Here is a 23,200-nt window from a genome sequence, read left to right as displayed (position 1 = left end):
GCTCTTTCACCAAGACAATGTATCGTATCCGAGTCAGTGAAAACGATGGCAAAACCGCATGAATTGGGTTTCGAATTTCTTCCGCATCCAGCGTTTTTTCCAGGTCTGCCCCCAGTGACTATTTCCTGTTCTCCTATTTCAAAAGAATGCTCGCTGGGAAGAAAGTTTTGTCGAATGAAGAATTCTCGAAACACTCTTCATAAGCACTTTTTGGCACGCTGGAGCTGAAGGCCATCAGCGAAATTTGTTTTATCTCTTTGATCGACTGAAAACGGGTCGCACAGAGCAGCAATTTTAGTATGGGGAACAAGAAAAAAGCCCTGGAGCCCTGGTGAATACGGTGGTTGATGGTATTCAATGCGTTTTCGACTTTAAATTCGGTCACAATCGAATCTCAATGCGATTGTGCATTATCATTGTGTAAAATCCTTGAATTCTTCTTCTACAATACCGACAGTTTTCGAAGGATGTTTTTATGCAAACGCCTGAATACGACCACATTGAATTCTTTATTGGTCGTCTGTCCCTCCGGAACAAATTCATGACGCATCAAAACACGAATATCGGAAAAAAAGTGAACATCACTTTGATTTTTAAGCGGCTTTGGCGTGATTTTTTGCTTCTGCTCGTTTTTTACCTCCAATCCGATGATTGTTGACTTGTTTGCATGTTAAACTCATAAACCCATGTCTAATCGGCAGTTATAATGCGCTGCATGAATGTGGGATCGGGATTCGCTCGATCAACCATGTCCAAAGATACCTGTTTACGGTACTCTTTTTGAAAAAAATGCAGCTTTGTTAGGAAGAGTCGAGCAAGAACGCATTTCATACCCAAATTATCTACCAAAATCATTCGGACGGACACATAAAAATGTTAAGCTCTCTTGTCATCTCTCTAACACTTGCCTGGCGATTTTCAAGCACCACATCCTGCACTTTTTTAATATTTTCGTCCAGGACCAAAGTCCTTCCAACTTAGCAAAATTCAATTTTTTTAAATATCATTTCCCCGGGAATTTAATAACAATTTCCGGGTGCTTTTTTGTCCTATTATATATCCTACTTAAAGGGAACTATGTTAAATAAAAACAAAACTATTTTACTACGCTACGTCGGGGACTCTTCAATTCATCTTTTAAGATATGAGTGGCATTACATCGACGCAATAAAAAAATATTGAAATTCAAAAATTTGCAAACACTTCAACTTAGAAAGAGAACTAGAATAAGAAGCTATTGACAATGTCACAGCGTTTTTATGTTTTACACTCTTCGAATACTTCAGAGTCACTAACACAACCACTTCTCTTATTCTGCTGCCGAAAGTGTCTGTCAAGCAGCCAGAAACCACAGTTATAGGTATACTCAACACGACCTTCGATGGCATTTGCAATTAGGCCAGAAGGCTCAGTTCAAACGTGTGCGTGTATGTATGCATATCAACTTATAAGCAGTGACAGTTGCGCTTGCAGCCTTGCCACACTGTTTCACTGTCAATATGCAACATTGCCGCAAATGTAATTTGCATTTTGCACGTGTAATGATGCTGCATGAATGTAGCTGTAGATTGCAGCTGCCCACACGCTTAATTGAATTGAACGCAGACACACACAAACACATGCACAGTCAACACGCGCGCATAACATGGCATCGCATAGAAAAGTATAGGCGTGTGGCAGGTAGCGCACCCGCGTGGCATCATCAAATGTCAATTAAGCAGCGCGACGAGAAATTACGAATGCACTTTAATGCGCAGCAAATGAACTATTAAGTGCGCGTGAATATGCACGACGGCCGTGTGGCATGCCGCGTCGCTCCACAAGGATAAAGCGCCACATTTTTTGCAGTAATAAATGAAAACACGATTTTATATGCACGGTAATTTAATTAATTTCCAGCGCCGTTTTTTCATCTTAAATTTTTTGTTGATTTTTCGGGCCTTTTGTTTTGAATACAGATTTGGCTATTCATTCCAGGCAGGTTGCGCGTTCGTTAGCGCCACCGCCAGCGCCAGCTTTGGCACTCGTGGACTTTAATCAAAACAATTAAACCAGCGACCCGCATGAGTCCGGGGCCGCCGGCGCTGCCACCGCGCGTCGCATGCGAAATGTGCCGATTGGGATTTGTATGCATGAGCGCACAACTGGGCGGCGAGCCGACGGCGGCGGCGGTGCGCGTGTGTGCCGCTAAGCCTGCTGGCGGTTTGTTTGGCGCGCTCGGCTTGGCTTGCCCTCAGCGCGGTTTGGCTTTAAATCCCCGTTTGGTTGGTTGCGCCATTTAAATGGTTAATTGAATGTTCTTTACGTTTTAATTACGCTGTCCAACTATTTTTACTACTCTCTCTCTCTTATTTTTATATATTCTATTTATTTGCTTTACTGCCGCGCGCTCGAAATTGGTGTGCGTTCACCTATGCTTTCCAATTTCAGTGGGGCGCTCCTTTTTATTTTACTGTATCGACATGCGCATACACACACATAATCATATATATATACATACGTGTGCGCGCCTTTGCCAGTAAGTGGCGCTCACTCAACAACAAAGGGATTTAATTCACATTTAAGGATTTCACGCTCTATTTGCCGCAGTGTAAACAAGTAGCTTGTTTCACATGCTGCATGTGGCATGTTGCAAGTTGCAATATATGCTTACTGTTACTGCTGCATGTACCGTAAGCCTGCAGCAGATATTAAATCGCGGTTTTGTGTCAACCGTCGAGAGAATTTTTCATTTTCGAAAAAAAAAAAATAATTAATGTGGTTGACGTTATTTGCAACAATCTTTTTTTGTTTACCAACGAAGTGTTCGGTCAATATATTAACAAGAAAAAACGTTAATTTTGGTTTGCAACGAAGCGAGTATAGCCTCCACATATAAAGAAGTTACTATACAAGAAAATTATTTTGAATTTGTGCAAGAACTGAAGCCGCTCGACTTTCCCAAGCAACTTCGTTTCGCTCTATGGGCTCTTGAAAAGTTCCAAGAAGATCCGACGTTTTCGAGCCAAATGTTGTTCAACGATGAGTCGTATTTTCGGCTCAATGGGTATTAAACAAACAAAATAGCCGCATTTGGGACGAAGAGCAACCCGAAGAGATTCAAGAAACGCCATTTCATCCAGAAAAAACAACGGTTTGTTGTGGTTTGTAGACCGGTAGAATCATCGGTCCATATTTCTTCAAAAATGATGCCGATGAGAACGTAACCGTTGATAGCGACCGTTATCACGCCATGATAACTGAATATTTGAAGCCTAAATTGAAGTTCGTTAACTCGGCGACATTTGGTTTCAACAAGACGACAGTATTGCCCACACATCGCATCAATAAATGGTTTTATTGAGAGAACACTTCGATGAGCAGATAATTTCACGTTTTGAGCGGGTCGATTGGCCACCAAAATTTGAAGTTTCTATGTTTTTTCTTTAAAAACGTATGGAACATCGAAATGGATCATCTTGGAAAATTTCTACGTGAAAATTTGTATTTCGTCAAATGAAAAATCTTTCCATACATGATCATTTCTACTGATATATATGTTTTATAGGGTCTCCGACTTTACCTTCTTCTTCTTTTTTTTAACTCTGAAGCCCCTAAATTGCGATGCATCTAAATATAAGGAATGGACTGCACAAAATCTGTTTCTCTTTCTGGATAGATCGGATTAATTTTTCTTCAGATATTGCTTAGAAAAATTAGCAGGTTACGTATGAAAATTTTTTTTATTCTATCTGGAGAGACTAGCAGAGACGGTATCGCAACGTCTAATAAGGAAATAATTTTAAAAACACACATAAAGCTTCAAATTATATTATTAAGTACTTACGAAACTTGCGATTCAAATAAAATTGACATATGTATTTACCTGAAAAGAATAAAAAATAAATATTAGAAGATTAAATATGTTCATGAGTAAATTAAGTTGTAAAAAAATATATAATTTTCAGGTACAAAAATATACATACTACTATGAGCTAAAATAGTAAGAGTTTTTTTCATAATTTTAAAATTCTTAATTTTTCTTAATTACAATTGTTCCAACGTTTTTCGAAAAAAAAACTGAGTGATTTTGAAACTAATCGTACTTTCACTTTTCTCACTGTTAATCGGCGATTCTTAAGCACTAAATTTTTTACTTTATTGACGTTGTTGGTATGGACCAGTCAAAAACACTTGCTCATTTCATCACCGAAGGCCTTTTTAATCATTCTGACCATTTTGACTCCAGAAATTTGATTCTGCACACAAAATTTAGTGAACCTTCTTTATTGAAAAATTTCTCATCTCAAAAAACTCATCTTAAAAACCGCCAAATGCTTTTTGTTTACTTCAGAAAGAAAAGTGTATACTAAGCACTAATGATTAATGAGATGTCACTGACTGTCACACCAGCCTAAAAGAAAAACATTTCGACGAATGGGTTTTCAAGCGAAATTTACCTATATTTCTACTTATTGCAAACGACGTTAAAAAATTTGAAAAACTTGTTCATTCATATTTAATGCTTTATTACTTGTTTTAAAATATACGAGTCAGCGAAAAAGTAAAACGACAGTAGTACAGTTGTTTTGTCATTCTACTTATATACTACAAATATATACATAATAATTTTAATACTTTCAAATAAATGATATCATCTCACATAGTTCATTGCATTCGCACATAGCTTTACAGTTATGCACACTGCATCCAAAGTGCTTTTAATTACATACTTTGGCACTTATCACAGGCGCTTATGCGTCGCTTAGTGGCTTTGAACTCTGCGAAAGTCAGCGAACGTTTCATGACAAAAGCTTGTCTGAGCAAATGCCAAGCGCAGCTTATCTGTGACGCAGGCGGGTATATGAAAAAAAACACAGACATACATACATATGTACATATAAATGCCAGTAATCAGAAATAAATGTGGTATTTAAAAATAAATAATTACATTTATTTTTAGTACAAAATCCATATTAAATGATTGAATTGGCAAATTTGTTAGAGGCATGTGATGTAATTTTTATACTAAAAACTATGTTATCTTAAACCAATCTGTACTTATATACATATGTCACTAAAATTAACACACTTAAATTATAATAAAATAATGAATTAAGTAATTTAATTTATGTAATTCTTTTTTTAATTACGTTTGATTACTTTTCCAATTCAATGTTGGAACATATTGGATATTCTGAAAATAATTGCATTTGAGATTGCTGTTAATCTAATATTTGGTAAAAATAATGATTACTATTTGATTTTTGAATTACAGGTGATTACTTTTCCAAAACAATGTTGAAACATATTGAATTTACAAAAAAAAAACTACATTTGAAATTTGTTTAGATTACTATTAATCCTGTAATTGAAAAAATAACGAATACTTTTTGATTTTAGAATTACGGATATATACTTTTTTAAAACAATGTTGAAAAATATTAAATTTATTCAAGAATAAACACATTTAAGATTCATAGTATTGTAATAATTCTTAAAATAATGATTACTGTTTGGTTTTTGAATTACTCTTGATTACTTTTTCCTTTCACTGTGGAAACATATTGAATTTCTTGAAAAATAAACGCATTTAGGATTAGTTAAGATTAGTATTAATTATGTAATTGGAAAAGTAATGATTACTATTTGATTACGCTTGATTGCTTTTTCATATCACTGTTGAAGCGTATTGAATTTCCTTAGAAAGAATTGCAGTTAAGATTACTTTAGATTACTATTAATCGTGTAATTGGAAAAATAATGATTAGTGTTTGATTTTTGAATTACAGGTGATTACTTTTCCAAAACAATGTTGAAACATATTGAATTTATTCAAGAATAAACACATTTAAGATTCATAGTATTGTAATAATTCTGAAAACAATGATTACTGTTTGGTTTTCGAATTACTCTTGATTACTTTTTCCTGTCACTGTGCAAACATATTGAATTTCTTGAAAAATAAACACATTTAGGATCAGTTAAGATTACAACTAATTATGTAATTGGAAAAGTAATGATTACTGTTTAGTTTTGGAATTATGGATGATTACTTTTTTAAAACAATGTTGAACTATATTAAATTTCTGTAGAAATAATCGCATTTCAGATTACTACGAATGTAGTAACTCATAAAATAATGATTACGTTTCGATTTTCGAATTACTCCTGATTACTTTTTCAATTCACTGTTGAAACATATTGAATTTTTTGAAAACTAAATGTAAAAAAAGTTTAAATCACTATTAAAAGTGTTATTGATAAAGCAATGATTACTTTTTGGTTATTGCATTACGCTCAATTACTTTTCTAATAACTAAAATTTCAATTCACTGTTGAAATACTTAAAATTCTACGAAAGTAATCGCATTAAATTTTAGATTACTTTTAATTTTTGATAAGTATTAAATTTGTTTTTTTTTTTGTTTTTTGTTTTTGTTTTTATTTGTTTTTTTAGTTACGCTTAATTCCCCTTTTAACGGGAATAATAAGGAACCAATTTAATTCCTTGGAAGATAATCGCATTTTAATTATATTATTAGTTTTTGCTTATAATTGGTAAAGTAATGATTACATTTTGATATTTGAATTACCCTTGATTAAGTTTAAAGTAATTAGCCATTATTTAGACTACAACAATTTAGATTACTTTTACTTTTGTTGATAATATCAACTCTATTTTAATTTCGCTGAAAAAATAAATTAAATTTTTTGGAAGGCAATCACATTACATTTTAGATTACTATTTATTCAATCTAATAATTGATAATATTATGATTACTCTTCGATTATTTTTAGTTGTAAGCAATAATTAAATGGTAGAAGTAATGGTATTCATTATTATAAGTAATCAAACCTATTAGTAATTATTATTTTGATTAAACTCAAATTAGTGTAATCATTTGACGACTTGCACTTTCTTGATAGCACGAAATTAAGCACATTACTTAGTATTGCAATGTATTTGTATTCTTTTTTTATAAGGGACTTATTGAATTTGTTTTCAATCCGCGTCAAATGCTTGTTGCACACCACTGCCACCACAGTTGCCACCACCGTCATCACCACAACAAAGCCGTTTGATTTGCAATTAACGCATATCTCCAGCTAAATGAAAAATACCAATGTTTTTATAGATCTTTTTTCAACGTTCTGTTTTAAATTCTATTATTTTTGTATTCGACTGTCGCTCTCGCGCCTTTCCGCGTCCCTGCATTTGTTTGCTTGCACTGTGTGGCACGTTTGTTTGCCGCCTGTTGTATCCATCGGCGCTGAAATCAAATAATCCACCAAAGGCAAATATTCAAAATCACGCGAGCACACTCACAGACACATGCAACCTCATATGGAATGCGAGTGTATGTATGCAATGAAGATAGTAACTAAAATGCCTCTGTTTGCTTGCGCATTTGTACGACAACTACGTGCCGCCACAGCGTGCTTTGCTGTATGCCACAACTTTTTTTTCTACTTCGATGTTCGTATGCTTTTATGTAGAGGTCCTTTGATATACTTACATATTCGACTGTACACTACCAATATTTACATTTTTATAAATTCCACTTCTAACTGTTTAGTAAATCCAATAGTTTCCTGAAATCGTTTTCCAAGGCAGCTTTTAAAGGGAAGCACATATTTTAAAAGTTGTTTTTGTTACTTAAATTTTTATATTTCTGTATTTTAAGCATGTACATATATTTTTGTGTGTATTCCGTTATGTGTACCCTGTTCTTTTTTAGTATTATAAACAAATTTTATTCAATTTTGCCTTAGGCACGAATTTTTCTAAAATTCACCAAAACAAAAAAAATATTTTTTTTGCAAATTTGCTAAGAATTTCCACATAAAGCAGACTAACACAGCTACAATTTTATATTTGCGTTTCTGAACATTATTTTTGTACTTCTGGCAAAATAACCAAGTTCATGTGTATGTAGGCACATATGTATATTCATATATGTATGTATGTATGTAAGTAAATGTGTAGAAAAACAAACAAAATCATGGAAAATAGGCATTTGTTTTTATTTTTAGTTACTAGTTGAAAAACATATGCAAATTGTTAGAAAAAGGGCATATATCAAAGATCACAAACTCCAAAAAATTATAGAGTGCGTATTATTGGAGAGTGAGTAATTTGGATATATTTCACCACCAAATTTTTAGATAAATTAAATGAACTGCTGATAATACTTGTCTCTATAAAAAATTTCGCTTATTTTATAATTTTATTTAAACGTAAGCTTTTACATGAGTGGCAACCCTCCAAAATAAATATTTCTCTTACAACTTTTTAGCTTAATGTCTACAATTTGAAAACTGTTTAATTTTTTATTAAGTTAAAAATTTTAAATAGTTGGTAAGATTTTTCAAAAGCCTTCACAACAAACTTTTTATATACCCTTAAATTATAATTTTTTATAAAGGTAAAAATTTTGGATAGGTGGCAACATTTTTCAAAAATATTTTCAACAAATTTTTTATACATTTTTTAAATTCGAATTTTTTATTAAGTTAAAAATTTTAAATAGGCAACACTTTTCAAAATTATTTTCAAAAAAATTTTTATATACATATGTATGTATGTATGTTTAAATTGTAATGTCAAAATTTTAAAATATGTGGCAACATTTTTCAAAATTATTTTCAACAACTTTTTTATAGTTGTTTAAATTATAATTCTTGTTATTAAATTAAAAATTTTAATAAGGTGGCAACACTTTTCAAAATTATTTTCAACAAATTGTTTATGTAATGAATTTGAAAAAAATATTTTTTTATTAACTAAAATTTTTTTAAATAAGTGGCAACATTTTTCAAAAATAATTCCATTATATTTTTTTTATGTATGTACATATGTATGTCTAAATTATAATTTTTAATAGAGTCAAAAATTTTAAATAGATGGCAACATGTTTTTAAATTATTTTCAAGAAATGTGTTTCCTACACTTTAATTTTTTTAGTTAACCAAATTCCAATAGTTTATGTTTTTACTAAATAGATTGAGTTAGTAGTCTCCTCAAAAACATTCAGCTGTGATATTTTCTTAATATTCCTTGAAAAACTTTATTTTAATGCCTATATTTTAACGCTAATATTTTTCCAAGTTGTCATAACAAATTAATTGTTTTACAAATTCAAATCGTGTGGTAACTCTCTTCACTACAACATTTAGCTGTAATATTTCCCAAAGCTACCTTAAATATCTCTAATTTGATGCCTATAGTTTTGCAATTGCTTAAATTTTTAATTTCTTTTAAATTGCAAACTTTAAATAGGTGGCAACATTTTTCTGAATTATTTTCAAGCTATATTTTTCTTCCACCTAAGTGTTTTTTTCCACAAATTGAAATATTTTTTTTTAACAAATTGAATGAATTAAAATTTAAATCATGTGGTAACTCTCCTTAAACTTTGATACCTTTTAATCGGTATTTCATTTTATGGCATGCTTGTTGCCATACAATTTTTAATGAGGTGGCAACACTGCCTAAAATATTTTATTTTTAATCAGCATTTTGTTTTTTTAGCATGCTTTCTGAGTTAAAATTTTTAATTTGGTCGCAACCCCGTTCAAAAACATTTTTATACTTTTTCAAGTTTTTTTATTTTGTTATCCATCTCGCCATAGTTCGTTCTTCTTCTACAATTTATTTCAATAAATATTAAAAAAAAAAATTAATCAGGCGGCAACCATATTTGAAAATATTTTATTTTTAATAAGTATTTTGTTTTTTTAGCATGTCTGTTAACTTCAAATTTTTGACCAAGTGGCAACCCTGTTTAAAAATATTTGTAACCTTTCCGAATGGTTTTACTTTGTAAGCCACATTGCTATATGTACATAGTTCATTGTTCTTACGCAATTTATTTCACTAAATATTTCAAAATTTTTGATCAGGTGGCGACTCCGTTTAAAAATATTTTCTAACCTTTCATACTTTTTTACTTTGTTATCCATATTGCTATAGTTCTTTGTTCTTATACAATTTATTTCACTTTATATTTCAAATTGATGGCAACACTGACAAAAATATTTTCTTTTCGAAGCCGTTATACATATGTATGTCTCCTAGTTTTTATACTTAAACTCTATTTCTTCTTATCAACAATTTTTCCACTTAAAAATTTCGAATGGCTATTCTATCCATCTAAGCATTAACACACCTTTCCCATATATCGTCTATCCAGTCCCATTTATACCGAGCCTGTACAAGCAAGATTAATGAAGACACTGACTTACATCAATGAAACTAAATACGAAAATCCAAATAGGAAGCAACACACTTTCAAATTGGATTACCTCAACTTTCTTCTAAGTTCTTTAAAAAAAAATAAAGAGAAATATTTTATTCTGCAAATGCCACAAAATACCAATCAATGCTTGCCAAGGATTATAAGAGACACAAATCCAATATTTTCCAATGAAATGTTGAACAATTAAGGCATATTGATATACGGACCCAAGCAAAAAAAAAGTAAAAATAACAAAATGAAACAAAAATAAAATAAAATAGCAACAAAAGTAAAATAAAACTGAAAACCAAAAGAGTGAAACCAGCTGGCAACCCATTTCATGTCAACGCCAACATTGCATTTCGTTGCCTCAACATTTTGCAATCAGAAAATTCAATTTATTTCTCATATTTCATGCACGCCAACATATTGCACCGTATTGCGGTAATGTGGGTGCCGATGCTGTAGCAGCTGTGTGCAACTTGCAACCTGCAACATGCGACAATATGCCATACGAACCGCAAATGCAGCAGAGGGAGCGCAAGTAACAGCCGGTTTTCTACAATTTTATTATTGTTTTCAACTTTCCCTACACTTTTTGCGCTCTTACGCCGCTGCTGCTGCTACACGAGGGGCAACATAGTGTTGCACAACTTTACCTTTTGTCGTTTTTGTGCGCGTTAGCGTAGTTATTGAATTTCAGACGCAACATAGACTAGAAGCAGGCAGCGCGCAGGGAAAAGCACAACGAAGGAGCAAAAGGCTAATGGTACTGTGGCAGCTACAACCAAGTTGCCACAAAGCGGTGGCTGACTAACAAGAAACTGACTGAAGTGAGGAAAAAACGATGATTAAAGACGATAAGTCAAAGCGCAACAACTGTGTCGGCTCGTGGACCGCAAAATGGAAAATCTATGATAACAAAAGCAGTTTAGGAAACTAGTTTGTGGTTAAACAAAGGCAGGCAGATATGCGCGGCAGCGCGTAGTATGCGCGTGAAGTGTAATCAGCGCAAGGCCAGCGGTCAGTCAGCGGCTGTAATTTGCGCGTTGAAAGCAATTTTTCTTTGCCGTGCGCGCCATTTCGGGCGCTGTGAAATTGGCAAGCGAGCGCGTAGCGAAAAAAAGTTGCACATAGAGCCATTGCAGTTACAAAACATGCCACAAAATGCTAAAATATGCGCATTTCACCAACTGACAGCGCGCAGGTAACCGAAAGTCGCCCAAAAGCAACCGCCAACAGATGCTGATTTTTATATTTATGTGCTGGCAGCGCGGCGCAGCGTAAAGCGCACAAAAAATAATAAATCACTAAAGATAACAAAAAGCAGGTGAAATAACAGTAAGCGGCACTGTGGCAAGTGCAACTGGAGCGTCGCGCCGGCAACGGAAGTACGCGCGCGAGGGTAGCGTTCACGGCAACATGTCGAAATAAATTAAAAAGTTTTTACTTCTGTTATGCGCGCCGCAGCATTTAATTAAGAAATGAACGAATGCACAAATGGAACGCGACGTTTTATTTTTAATATTTCGCACTTCTCAGTAATATTGGCAATTTATGGCCTGCCAAAGGTAGAGCGCGCGCGTCGCCACGACGTATACGCAACCGCCGCGTTTGGCAATGTGGCAGCAGTCACAACTGCAGTCACCACCTACACACACATACACATATGAGGTGGCGCGCGCGCAAATTGTTGCTGCACTTTATTTACAATGCGCAAAGTTGTGCGCGAATCAAGAATATTTTCACTTTTGCCGAAAATCAAATTTACGAACTTTTCCCTTTCGCCGCGCCCGTCTCAACACCGCGCCGCTTAACAACTCTCTGTAGCGTTGGCGCACGGAACGTGCTGTGGCGTAAATGCATTTGTTGTTTGTGTGCGCGCTGAATATAATTGTTCATGTGGAAATATTTGTGTTCAATTGCGGCGCGCGGGCGGCGCGTGAGCGTGGAAGGGTGCGAAATGCAGAAATGCTTTGAATTTTAGCAGTTTGGCAAGCACTTTTCCACAAAAAGCAAAGTTTCATTCGATTTCGGCACTTTGCGCGCTTATAATTTTGTTTCGCGTATTGTGCATTGTTATTGTTTTTGCCTCAGCTATTATTCTTTTTCATTTTGCTCATCACGTTTATTGCGCACGAATTTCAATCAAGCAGCCATTTCCTGAGTGCTTTCGCGAATATTCAAACTGATTTGTTTTCGAATGCTGCGCTTCGAGAGGAATGCGTCGAAGAGTTAATTTCTTTGGGTTTTGGAATGTTTGCAGTTTGGGGGAGAAATTAAGCCAAATTGTATTGGCCGAATACCATCAGAGTGGCGAGAAATAGCTACAACTTCCAACAAAGCAGCGCTCTTGTGCAAAAAAAAGAATGTACAGGGTGGCTCATGTGTTGAATTTCAACATATTTTCATCAAATTATATATATTAAGGACTACTTTCAGTTAGGTAGTAGAAAGCCAAAAGTTGGAAGATAGAAAGGTCGTGCGCTGAGAAGACTTATTTCGTCTAAAAATAACTAGAGAAAAAGGCTTCAGGTGTTAAGTGGCGCTGGCGTCGGAACTTCTTCAACATCTCCTTTTTCTAACACTTTGAAGAGAAGAAAACGGAAAGCATCCGGATTACGTATATCCGTATTATCAAGCCAAGGACTTTCAGCTCGGCACCACTCCTCAAAATTACTTCAGACATGTTTTCTGCCGTTATAAGAACAACAACATATAAATCACTGTGTTAAGAAAATTTTGAAAAATACCTACAAGCAGAAGTGGATGTAGGGGGTATGAAAAATCAAGCATTATGCAGCTTTATAACCGGCTCCTTATTTTATGTGAAACATGCTTTTCATACATAAATACATATATGTAGATATTCATAAACTGAAAAAGATTTTGCGCTGCTGAGTTTTGATTTTGAAGCTGGCATGCATAAGCTTATAATACCACCCGATCAAAATTGAAGCGGATTGCTTTATTCAAACTATCAACCGACTCGCTACAATTTTTTAAGATTGGAAAATCTTTTTCAACATCAAAAGTGGGGTCTTTCGTCCGAGGCTGTTGTTTCCTTTTCATTTTGGGCGTTTTTAACCAACCATGGGAAGTAATAATTCGCCTTTTCCCTTTACCTCGCCTTCCAACGGATAATCTTTGGCAACCCAAAGGATACTTGGTGTAACACCGGAAGTCGTGAGCTGCTGGAGCTATATGTTAAAGAATCATTTCTGGCCACTCTCAAGTGAATGGCAATCAGAGAACTTTCCTCACTTACATGAATTTCTTCACTTCACTTCATCCTCGTGTGCAGTTTGATCTTTATACATCTACTGGTGTGTGTTTGGAAACTGCAAAGTTTACGACGAGAAAAGTTTCCTTCGCCCATTTTTGTTCCGTGAAAAGAAATTTTGTAGATTATGCTATATGATACAAGGCTACGGAATCATTGAAAAATTTCAGAAGTATTTTAGGGAGTCTGCTTTATTACGAAGACAAGTATTCGAATGGCACAGAGCCTTCAGTGAAAATCGTGAAGTCATCGAAAACTTGCCTCATGGGAGTCGTCAGTCCATCTCTGTTGTTATCTGTTATCTGTTGTTATAGAGGATAACGTCGAACAAAAATAATAAAGAAATAGCGTTTAAAATTCATCGTGCTGGCATCAGGGAGATAGCGGAGAATCTCAACAACCCTCATGAATCTACTTTGCCCATTTTATATAGTTAATTTTTCGGGTACTAGGCGAGTCACTGCTGGACTCTTCCCAAAAGACTTGCATCTTTTGCAAAAACGATGTCGAGTAGAGTTAGAAAAAATATGATTTACAACACAGCTGAGTACCCTACTTTCATCACACGCATCAGTACTGGTGACGAGACATAGATTTATGATTACGACGTCAAACTGTGCAATAATCTAAAGCCTGACGCTCCAAAAAGAGCTGAAACAGAATGCATAAAACTTCGCTGAAGACACTGAAGTCCATTCGAAGCCAAGCTTTTAAAAAGTATGTGGCAAATAGGTTAAGCATTGACTAGCTTGTATTGGTTCAAAGGGAGCCTATTAAAAAGGCGATAATGAAGATTTGTATAAAAATACATGAACAATTTAATTTTTGCCTTCAGTTCGTTTGAAATTTGGTCTGCTGGTAGATGTTCATTCATTACAAAAACTCTTTATTGATGAGCTTTCATTTCGGTGAAAGCACCGGAAAGCTTTCACACTTAATGCTATAATAGATCACAGTATTATCATAACAGCTTTACAGAAATTAGAGTAAGTAAGCAAATTAGCTTGACAGCACGAAAATTGTCTCTGGAGAAATTGCTCTGACGGTGAGCTTTCATTTTGAGCTTTTATGAAAAGCTTAAGTGTATTCAAAAAAGCTTTATTCATAGCAATAAACTATTTTTTTAGGAATTTAATAAAGTTTTGTCACTTATTCTTCAAATAAATGCAACCACATGTTGGCTAATATATTTAGCAAAAATCAATAAAAATCAAGAGCCAAAAGTAATACACCGGATATAAGAATACCTATGTTTTTTATTGCGTGTCAGCTTTCAGTTTTAATTTAGCAATTTCAGCACTACGCTATTTATTTTTTCATTTTCTTTATTTGTGTTTGTTTTGGTGGTAAAATTTCTATTTATTTTTTTGCACATTTATACATTTTTGTTTAATGTTTTCTTTGTGTTCGTGGTTGCAGTAAGCCACAAAAATCAATAAACCAACGAACAGAACATATTGACAAATTTGTGGTCAACTTTTTTTAGGCAGCAATGTTGCTATTGTTTTTTTTTGTTTTGTTTTTTGGTATATATGCAATTTCACTCGTTTTAAGCAGTTGGCTGCTTTCCTTTACGCCATTTAAAACGCTGAGGGAAAAATGTTTTAACGCGACTTTCATATTTGCTTTTCTAGAAATAACAGTATTTGCTTTGTGCTGCTCGGAATCTGTTGCAAGTTAATGCTGCCGATAGCGTGTGTTTATATTGCATTCTCGTTTTATGCGGTGAATTGGAATGTGTAAATATTCAGAAAGCATAGTAAATGGCTAATAATTTTTTATTCACTCGTTTAATGGCGAAATTGCTCAATCAAAATATATTTGATTTTTTGTTTTTTTGGAAAATTGTTTGAGAATTGATCTCGCAGAAAATCATTCATTAGCTTTATTTAAAAGTCTAAAATCAAATGGAGTCTTTATGTGGGACTCTAGAAAAGACCACACATTCAGAGAAACTCGAGAGCGTTCAACGGCGCTTATCAGCATATGTCGTGCACTAAAGTCCAGTCCAACTATGGCACTTAACGCCAACTTGCACACATTGCCTGTAGACATCGTCGTAAAATGTATGGCTGCGAAAGTAGCTATCAGACTCAGAGAATCTGGGTACTTAAAAGAACTCATGTCTGAATACAGAGAAATCCTCACACAATTTGAATTCATACCGGATCATTAGGATCATGGAGCCGCCAAACCGAATTCTGGCTCTGGCCACATACCGGCGAGGGAGTTGTGGGTGGCACGAAGCCGTTGAAGGGGAGGGCCAGTGAGCTTCTAACTTATTAAGGTAGCAGTAGATTTACTGCTCTGAGGTGCAGCCTCCTTCAGATAGCAAAGCGGCGACACTAGTCTTGAACTCATTATGTTGGTAAAGGAGTACCTTACCTCGCTATCAATAGCCTCGAGTGTCTTTGTGATAAAACTGGTATGACTGCCAGGCCGTAGCGCAATCAAAAAAAATTGTTAAGCTGATGAGCCAGCAAGGAAAGCCACCGTCGGTGCTCACGTATATTCTTGTGTTTTATTACCAGATAGCCGGGCTTCGCGGAAATATGGCCAGCGCTGGACCACCATCGGTGCATGCGCTGTCGCAAAATTCTTTTGGCACAAGATCGATTGTAAGTGATCTAGTGATTTCTTTACCCTCAGTTAGGCTAGCCGCTACCTACTTGTGGGGCTTTCAAGAGGCTATTGCTCTATTGGCGTCGACGCTGTAAGGCTGGGAATCTTATCCGACGCCATCTCCAGAAGCTTTATGGAAGAATATGAGGTGGAGACAACTCAACACTTCCTTCCCGCGTTTGGGAGGTCCAGACTTCAAGATTAAACAATATTATTTTAGTGGCTAGTAAAAATAAATTCATTACTGTTCCAATAGATGTCTTTAGTAATCTGTATCCCTCATTGTATTAGTACGAGTTGCTATATGACGTTAGGTTAGTTTAGATAACAACAATGATGCTTCAACCTTGGCCTGGCGAAAGCTGGACAGTGGCGGAGAAAGTGTCTAGATGTTGTCATCTCATCTTTCTCCCTGCAACTTTGACAAGTTACGTTCTTCAAAATTTTAGCTCCATCGCCTGAGTGCCCATCAGACAGTGTCTAGTTAGGGCAACTTGCTAAGGGCTAGCAGTACCATGGACCTTTAACGTTCCGCTCTGTGCCAGAAAGCTTTCACAACCCCATAAGTGCTAGTTGCTGACCAATGCTAACTGAGCTCGCGCGACAGACAAGTTTAATATGGAAGCCTGATGCAAAAGCTGGTGAGGTCATGCACATCTTGACTATCTTTGAACTCACTACTTCTTCTTCTTCTTTACTGGCGAGGAATCAGCTTAAGGTTTCGATTGCCAATGAGCTAAACATTGCTAAAAACACAGAAAAGTCCATTTCTAAATGATAAGTTTCTGGTGATGAAAAGCAGTTCACTTACAACAACGTCAACCGAAACGGATCGCGATGAGTCGGTACAAGTCAATACTTACGGTAAATGTTTCGCTAAGTGTTATGAGCTGCTCACCTACTGCATATATTAATACGTTATTGTACTATCAACAATTGTACCGTCTGAAAGAAGCAATCGCCCAGAAGCGATCAGCTTTAGCCAATAACTGACTATTAGATGCCTCAAGTTAAAGCTCGTGATCTCGTCGTCATTTGGTTTCAACAAGATGGCGCTACTTCCCACACATCGGTTCAATCAATGGATTTATTAAGAGAAGACTTCGGTGATCAGATAATTTCACGTTTTGGACCTGTCGATTGGCCCCCAAAATCATGTGATATCACCCTATTAGACTTTTTTCTGTGAGGATATGTAAAGTCTAAACTCTATGGGACAATCCCGCTTCGATTCAGGTCTTTAAGCAAAATATCACACCTAACATTCCTCAGTTACCAGTTGATATGCTCGAACGAGTCATCGAAAATTGGACTCAACGGTTGGACCATAAGATAATCTTCAAAAAATAAATATTCTTTCGAATGATAATAAACATTTCCCTTTAAATTTGAAGTTTACGCGGTTTTCCTTTAAAAAAAAGGAAGATATAAATGGATGACAATATTTAAAATTACAAAAATGACAATGGACTCTACTCACATTTCGACCTGCGTTGCGTATATTCCCGAAGGGTCAATGAAATCATTAACGTCGAACAAAAGCGACAGCAGTCGACATTGAAACTAGCAACAACAGCAACAAAACACAAATAAATGCGTGAGCGCACGTAAAAGAACGAAGCGACATCGAACAAGTACTCTCAAGTGAGCAATAACATAAATGCTGCACAAAAAATAGCCAACAACAATATGAGGCTGTGAATGTTAATGAAAATTGCAGCGAAAACAATAAAAATAAAGCGAAAAAAACTTTAACTAAAAATTAAATTATACAATAAACAAAAAGGTATTAAAATATTTAAGGCATTTAAGCGACGCGGAGAGGAATCGGGAGTAAAAAACGCGTGGCGACTGTGTGCATTTTGCGGCATGCAACATGTATGGACAAATACAAAGTTTATGAGTGGATGAATTGACCGTTTTTTAACTGAAATATGCAGCACTTTTATGCGTTCGTTCTCGTTGCCGGCGTTGCCATTTATTTATTGAACGTTAGTTGCTATAAAATGTTGTGAATTCTCGTGAGTAATTGTTTTTTGATTGTTGCATGGTTGCATGGTTGCATGTGAATATACATGGGTATTTGCAAACATTTAAAGCATTATTTATATACACAACACATACATATTTATCTCGAATGTTTACTTATTTATGAATTGCAGATGCAGGCCGGTAAAATACTCCAACTATTTGCTGTTGCTCAGCGATAGCCTGCGTTGCCAACTACGCGCTTTTTTATTTATTTACACATTTTTATTCTTCACTGTACTTTTTGTGTTGTTGTCAGTGAGAATGTAATCCACTGCAATGGTTGAATGCCAATGAAATATTCTGTCGTAATTGATTTTTTTTAATTGCTTGATTCATGCAACAATTTTTTGCTGCTAAACTTTCATAACTGTTTTTTGGTTTATATGCGTTTCTTCTTCAGCGCTTGATTGGCCTTTGGGCTTATTTGTAATTGTATTTTTTCGATAAAAGTAATTGAAAGGATTTGAAGCTTCAGTAAAGCTTAAATATTAAATATATAAGTACAACACAGCTTTCGCTCATAATACTTTTGTACTTAAGAGAGAGCCAGCTACACAAGGAGAGATAGCAGATGATCGATAGATAGCAGATCGTCAAAAAAAATTACTGCTATAAAGACTTGGAAGTATTATTATACCAGCGGCCAATGAAGGTCCACTAAACTTGTATATCTAGAACTGAGGATTATGAAGTGGTTTAAAAGAGCTTCATTAGCAACGGTCATGATATAAGTTAACTGCAGCACAAATATAAGGAAGTTTATGTTACCTAGTTTTAGATCCATAGCCTATTTTGAAAAGTTCCTATCCCGCATTCATGGCGAGCATTATAACTTCCGATGAGACAAGAGTTTATGAGTTTGACATGCAAACAACTCAACGATCATCGGAATGGAGTGAAAAAACGAGTCGAGACCAAAAATACCACGCGAAAGCCGTATTGAGGCTTTTGCAAGAAAACATCTGTCGAAAACGACCACAATGGCTATTCTTCCACCATAGATTTTATATACTAATAATGCACCATCGCATCTAGCCACCATTTTTACCGAATTTAAAGCCAAAAATGCAATGAATACCATCGATTAACCACCATATTCACCAGATTTCTGTCCGTGTGATTTTTTCTTGTTCCCCAAATTGAAATTGCCGGTCTGTGGAATACGAGTTAAGGAAGGCCATTCCAAAAAGTGCTTATGAAAAGTGTTTTGAGGACCGGAAAATCGTTGGCATAAGTGTATTACATCTCGAGGGGACTACTTTGAAAACGACTGTAAAATATCATCTGAAAATTTCCTAAGACCCCCTCAAGGAATCTGTTATATTCCGACATCAATATTTTATTCCTTAAAGTATACAAAATTCTTTCCCCTTCTAAATATTTTTAATTTTCTTACACGAAAATAATTTTTATTTCTTTTATTTTTACATAGCTATAAAAATGTATTAATTTTATTAAATTAAATTGAGAAAATTTAAAAAAAAATTACAATTTTCTGTTAAAGGAAAGAAGTCTAAATTTTGTAAATTTACCTGAATATTTACAGAAAATGTTTACAAATAACCTTCTCTCCGTCAAACATAAAAACAATTTACGATGGAGCTTTCGTGGTTCGGTGAAAGGTTTTTAATATTAATAAAATCGTACAATACACCTCGAACTCAAACGAACAGTATTTCGGGATTACTTGGATTATATTTTCTTTGGAAGAAATGGTAGAACGAAGATCGCTATAAGTTGTTGAGAGAGACAGAGAGAGAGTAAGGAGTAACACTAAAGCTATTTTGTAGGGTTGACCGTAATTTTTTCTGTATACCTGAAAACGCATTGTCATAAATACATACATATATAATATGTAACCTACGCCTCTCCCTCTCTCAACTAAATAGAAACTAAATTTTACCTGCCTGATACTTATGAAAAAGCATAAAAGCCGAGTTACCTTCGCTTTATGGTCATACACATACGTGCATTACTGATAACAAAAACTCTAAGAGCTACAAAAATTTATTTTAGAAAACACCGTATTTAAAAAAAAATTTGATGGGTCAAGTATTCCGTAAAATTTCTAACAATCTACTACCAAGCAGTTTGTTCACCGCCTGCCTTAAACGTAAACGCAATCTACAAAACAAAGACAATGCATCCAAAAGGCAACGTATTTGCTACGAGAGACCTCTAAATTCGATGTATGTAACACATTCACACGTGAGAAATATCCTACCCGAAATAATAAGACCTTCAAAACATATATTTGATAATACAAAAGCTGACACCGAAGGAGAAATTTCACACAAAATACGCACCGAAATCATAACTGTATTCAAGAAAGAACCAGAAGACGCTGCAGTACGAATAACACCAACAATTGAGAACCACCAGATAAAACAAGAAATCACAGCGCAAACACCGACCGACGATCAGGTAATGGAAAAAGCAACTAATATTGAAGGTCAATTAATCAAAGAAGAACCAACTGAACATGGCAACGAGAGTGACAGAGAACAAGTCTCCGACAAGTGCTCCACTGAAATAACTGGCGATTTCAGCAGCTCGAATATAACTGAGCAAGAAACAGATGAGGACTCACAAATGATAAAACTAGGACCGAATGGTACAGCAATACCGAAAGCGAAGTACGACAAGATTCGTTGGACTAGCAGTTCGTTTGCAACAAGAAAACTGCTTATGTGCGTATTTGGCGCTGAAACGCTTGCCACGCACTCCTTCAGCGGCAGGATTGCGCCATTGTACTATAAGCTTAAACATACCAAAAAGCCCAGATTGGATCCAGACAAGGTAGCTGATATAATTTATTGTATACAAAAACGATTTCAATGTTCAGAGAAAACAATTCGAGCTGCGATCAGCTCAAAATGCGGAGACGAAGCGAAACTACAGCAACGAAAAAATGTATAAATTTGAGAGATGCTTTTGCCTCTATCTAGCTTTTGCAAATTTTGAGAGAGAAAAATATACATAAAATTTGACGAATCTTATTTTTGTTGTTTTGTGTTTAATTTCATAAAGTATAGGGAGGGTTCGCGGAGGCTCGCTAAGTGGTTATACTTCTTTGAAATATAGGATAGTACTTTCTTGAATTCCGGGAGGAGCGTACAGGTTTTTAAGAGAGATGGAAAAGAAATTAATTTGAAATGGAATTAACGCTACTACTTTCTATTTTACTATAGAGAACGTTCTCTTTGTCTATTTTTTGTTTTTTTTTTTGTAAACGAGGTGGTAAAGTGTAATCAGCTCGCATAAAATTTCTCGGCACAAATCATTCGTTTGCGGTTCTATCTACCGCTATATTTTTAGGCGTCACCTCATAACATATAAAAAACCCATTTCTAGAAACTATCAATACATAAACTATAATAATTAAAAAATTGTCTAAAAAGATAATTATATTTGATATAACCATAGATCCAAAACTTATCAAATTCGCTGAAATAATTTCACTAAAATTTCATTTTAGCCTCAGTGTTCTCATAGGAAATAAATAACCGCTAGATGACGCAGGAGATTATTCTAAAATATTGGCTCTATTGAATTTCGAGTTGAAAGTTAAGTCAGACAGTCTTAAATAACACTTACACTAAGTTACAATTGGACACTTTTTATAACCGAGCACGAACTAAAGCAAGTGTTACACATTAGTTATTTTGTTATCTATTAAAAAATTCAGACAAAACTAGATCTTACAATGTATTATGTCAACTACACCTGTGATCTTCCATTGACAACCTGTGCTCTTCCATTTTTTAAATACTATTTTTTCCTTCGACGGTTTGTGTTTACTCTCGCTTCGAAATACATTTGCATTATGAACTTCTCTTTCAGAGCAATTAAAAACATTTTTTACACAAAAAATTATATCATCATATGTATCAATATTATAAGGCTGAAGGAACGAAGTGATTCTATGATGTAGACTTTTAGACAAACTGTAATAACCCAGCAAACCCTCGATGGATTTCAACCAAATTTGCTACGAGACACTACTTTTACACCGTCATGTCACAGTTTTACGTTGTGCGAAATTGGATTAAAACCACGCTTACTTTCCAGCATAATAAAAATTCCATCAAAGTTACTGAAATAAGTAAATAGAACACCAATGAAGATATCGGAATAGGATTTTGCACAGATAGTGAGACCAAGGTAGACACTTCTCAACGAAAAATGTTAGAAATCGTACCATAACTTTTCGAGGTCCCCAGGTACAGAAAATATGGGAAGCTTCAAACCTACATATGTCGGGCTCTATAACAAAAATGTGGATAAACTCAAGAGATATTTTTATGAAATAAGTTGTTATCTTTTACTGAGGATAATGTGATGTGGAATAAAATTGGATTAAATTGGTTCAGTATTTCAATTAGTTTCCTGGCGGCTTTTAGTAATTGGTTCACAATTTCGACGAATAACGGATACTCAATTCAAATTCATTTTTGAAAATTAGTCCACGCCTTTTGACCTTGAAAAAACTAAAAGTATATAATATTTGGCGGCATCCGAACTTAGCTTTTCCTGGCGTTAGTATGTTTTCACTGAAAAGGACCATAAGTTACTGCAGATAATGAAATTTAAGTTTGTTTCTTAAGCCCCGTTTAATGCTATAAAATATTTAGACGAATTTAGACGATTTTAATAGACGAAGTTATAGATTCAAGGTAAGTTGAACAAGTAGAAAAATATTTTGCATAATTTTTTAAAAATAAAAAATGCAAACTTTTACAAAAAACAAATATTGAGTAGTCAAAAAGGTCTTTTCGTATTTTTAATAAAATTTCAGCTAATTTTTTTATATCTACAATAATAAATAAATAAAACAATATTAAATTCGAGATCTCTTGAAATAGCCATTAAAAATTTTAGTTCTGTAACACTTTGGCTGAAATATTAAAACTCAGTTCTCACTGTGTTTCTCTCTCTCTCTCTCTGCAGAGGGCATAAATTTTCATTTCTTTTAATTATTTTTCGTTTGCTTGAAAGCGTATCACTCTCTCGCTCGAACTTTGCGCAGTATCCATTCTCTTTC

At 34.7% G+C, this 23,200-nt stretch overlaps 2 protein-coding genes across 3 annotated transcripts in view; one reads left to right on the top strand and one right to left on the bottom strand.

Annotated features, from left to right (window-relative positions):
• LOC120773042 overlaps positions 1 to 23,200 on the bottom strand; it is a 364,532-nt gene that overhangs the window by 196,580 nt on the left and 144,752 nt on the right. The gene's annotated exons all lie outside the window — the stretch shown is intronic.
• Positions 19,755 to 21,979, top strand: LOC120773044 (protein insensitive-like). Its single transcript, XM_040101975.1, has one exon. The coding sequence runs from the start codon at positions 20,200 to 20,202 to the stop codon at positions 21,073 to 21,075; it is 876 nt and encodes a 291-aa protein (XP_039957909.1). The 5' UTR covers positions 19,755 to 20,199; the 3' UTR covers positions 21,076 to 21,979.

The sequence above is a fragment of the Bactrocera tryoni genome, chromosome 3 (genome assembly GCF_016617805.1).
Source record: "Bactrocera tryoni isolate S06 chromosome 3, CSIRO_BtryS06_freeze2, whole genome shotgun sequence".
Classification (NCBI taxonomy): domain Eukaryota; kingdom Metazoa; phylum Arthropoda; class Insecta; order Diptera; family Tephritidae; genus Bactrocera; species Bactrocera tryoni.
The sequence above is the reverse complement of the archived record's forward strand: the minus strand, read 5'-3'. Positions and strand labels throughout refer to the sequence as shown.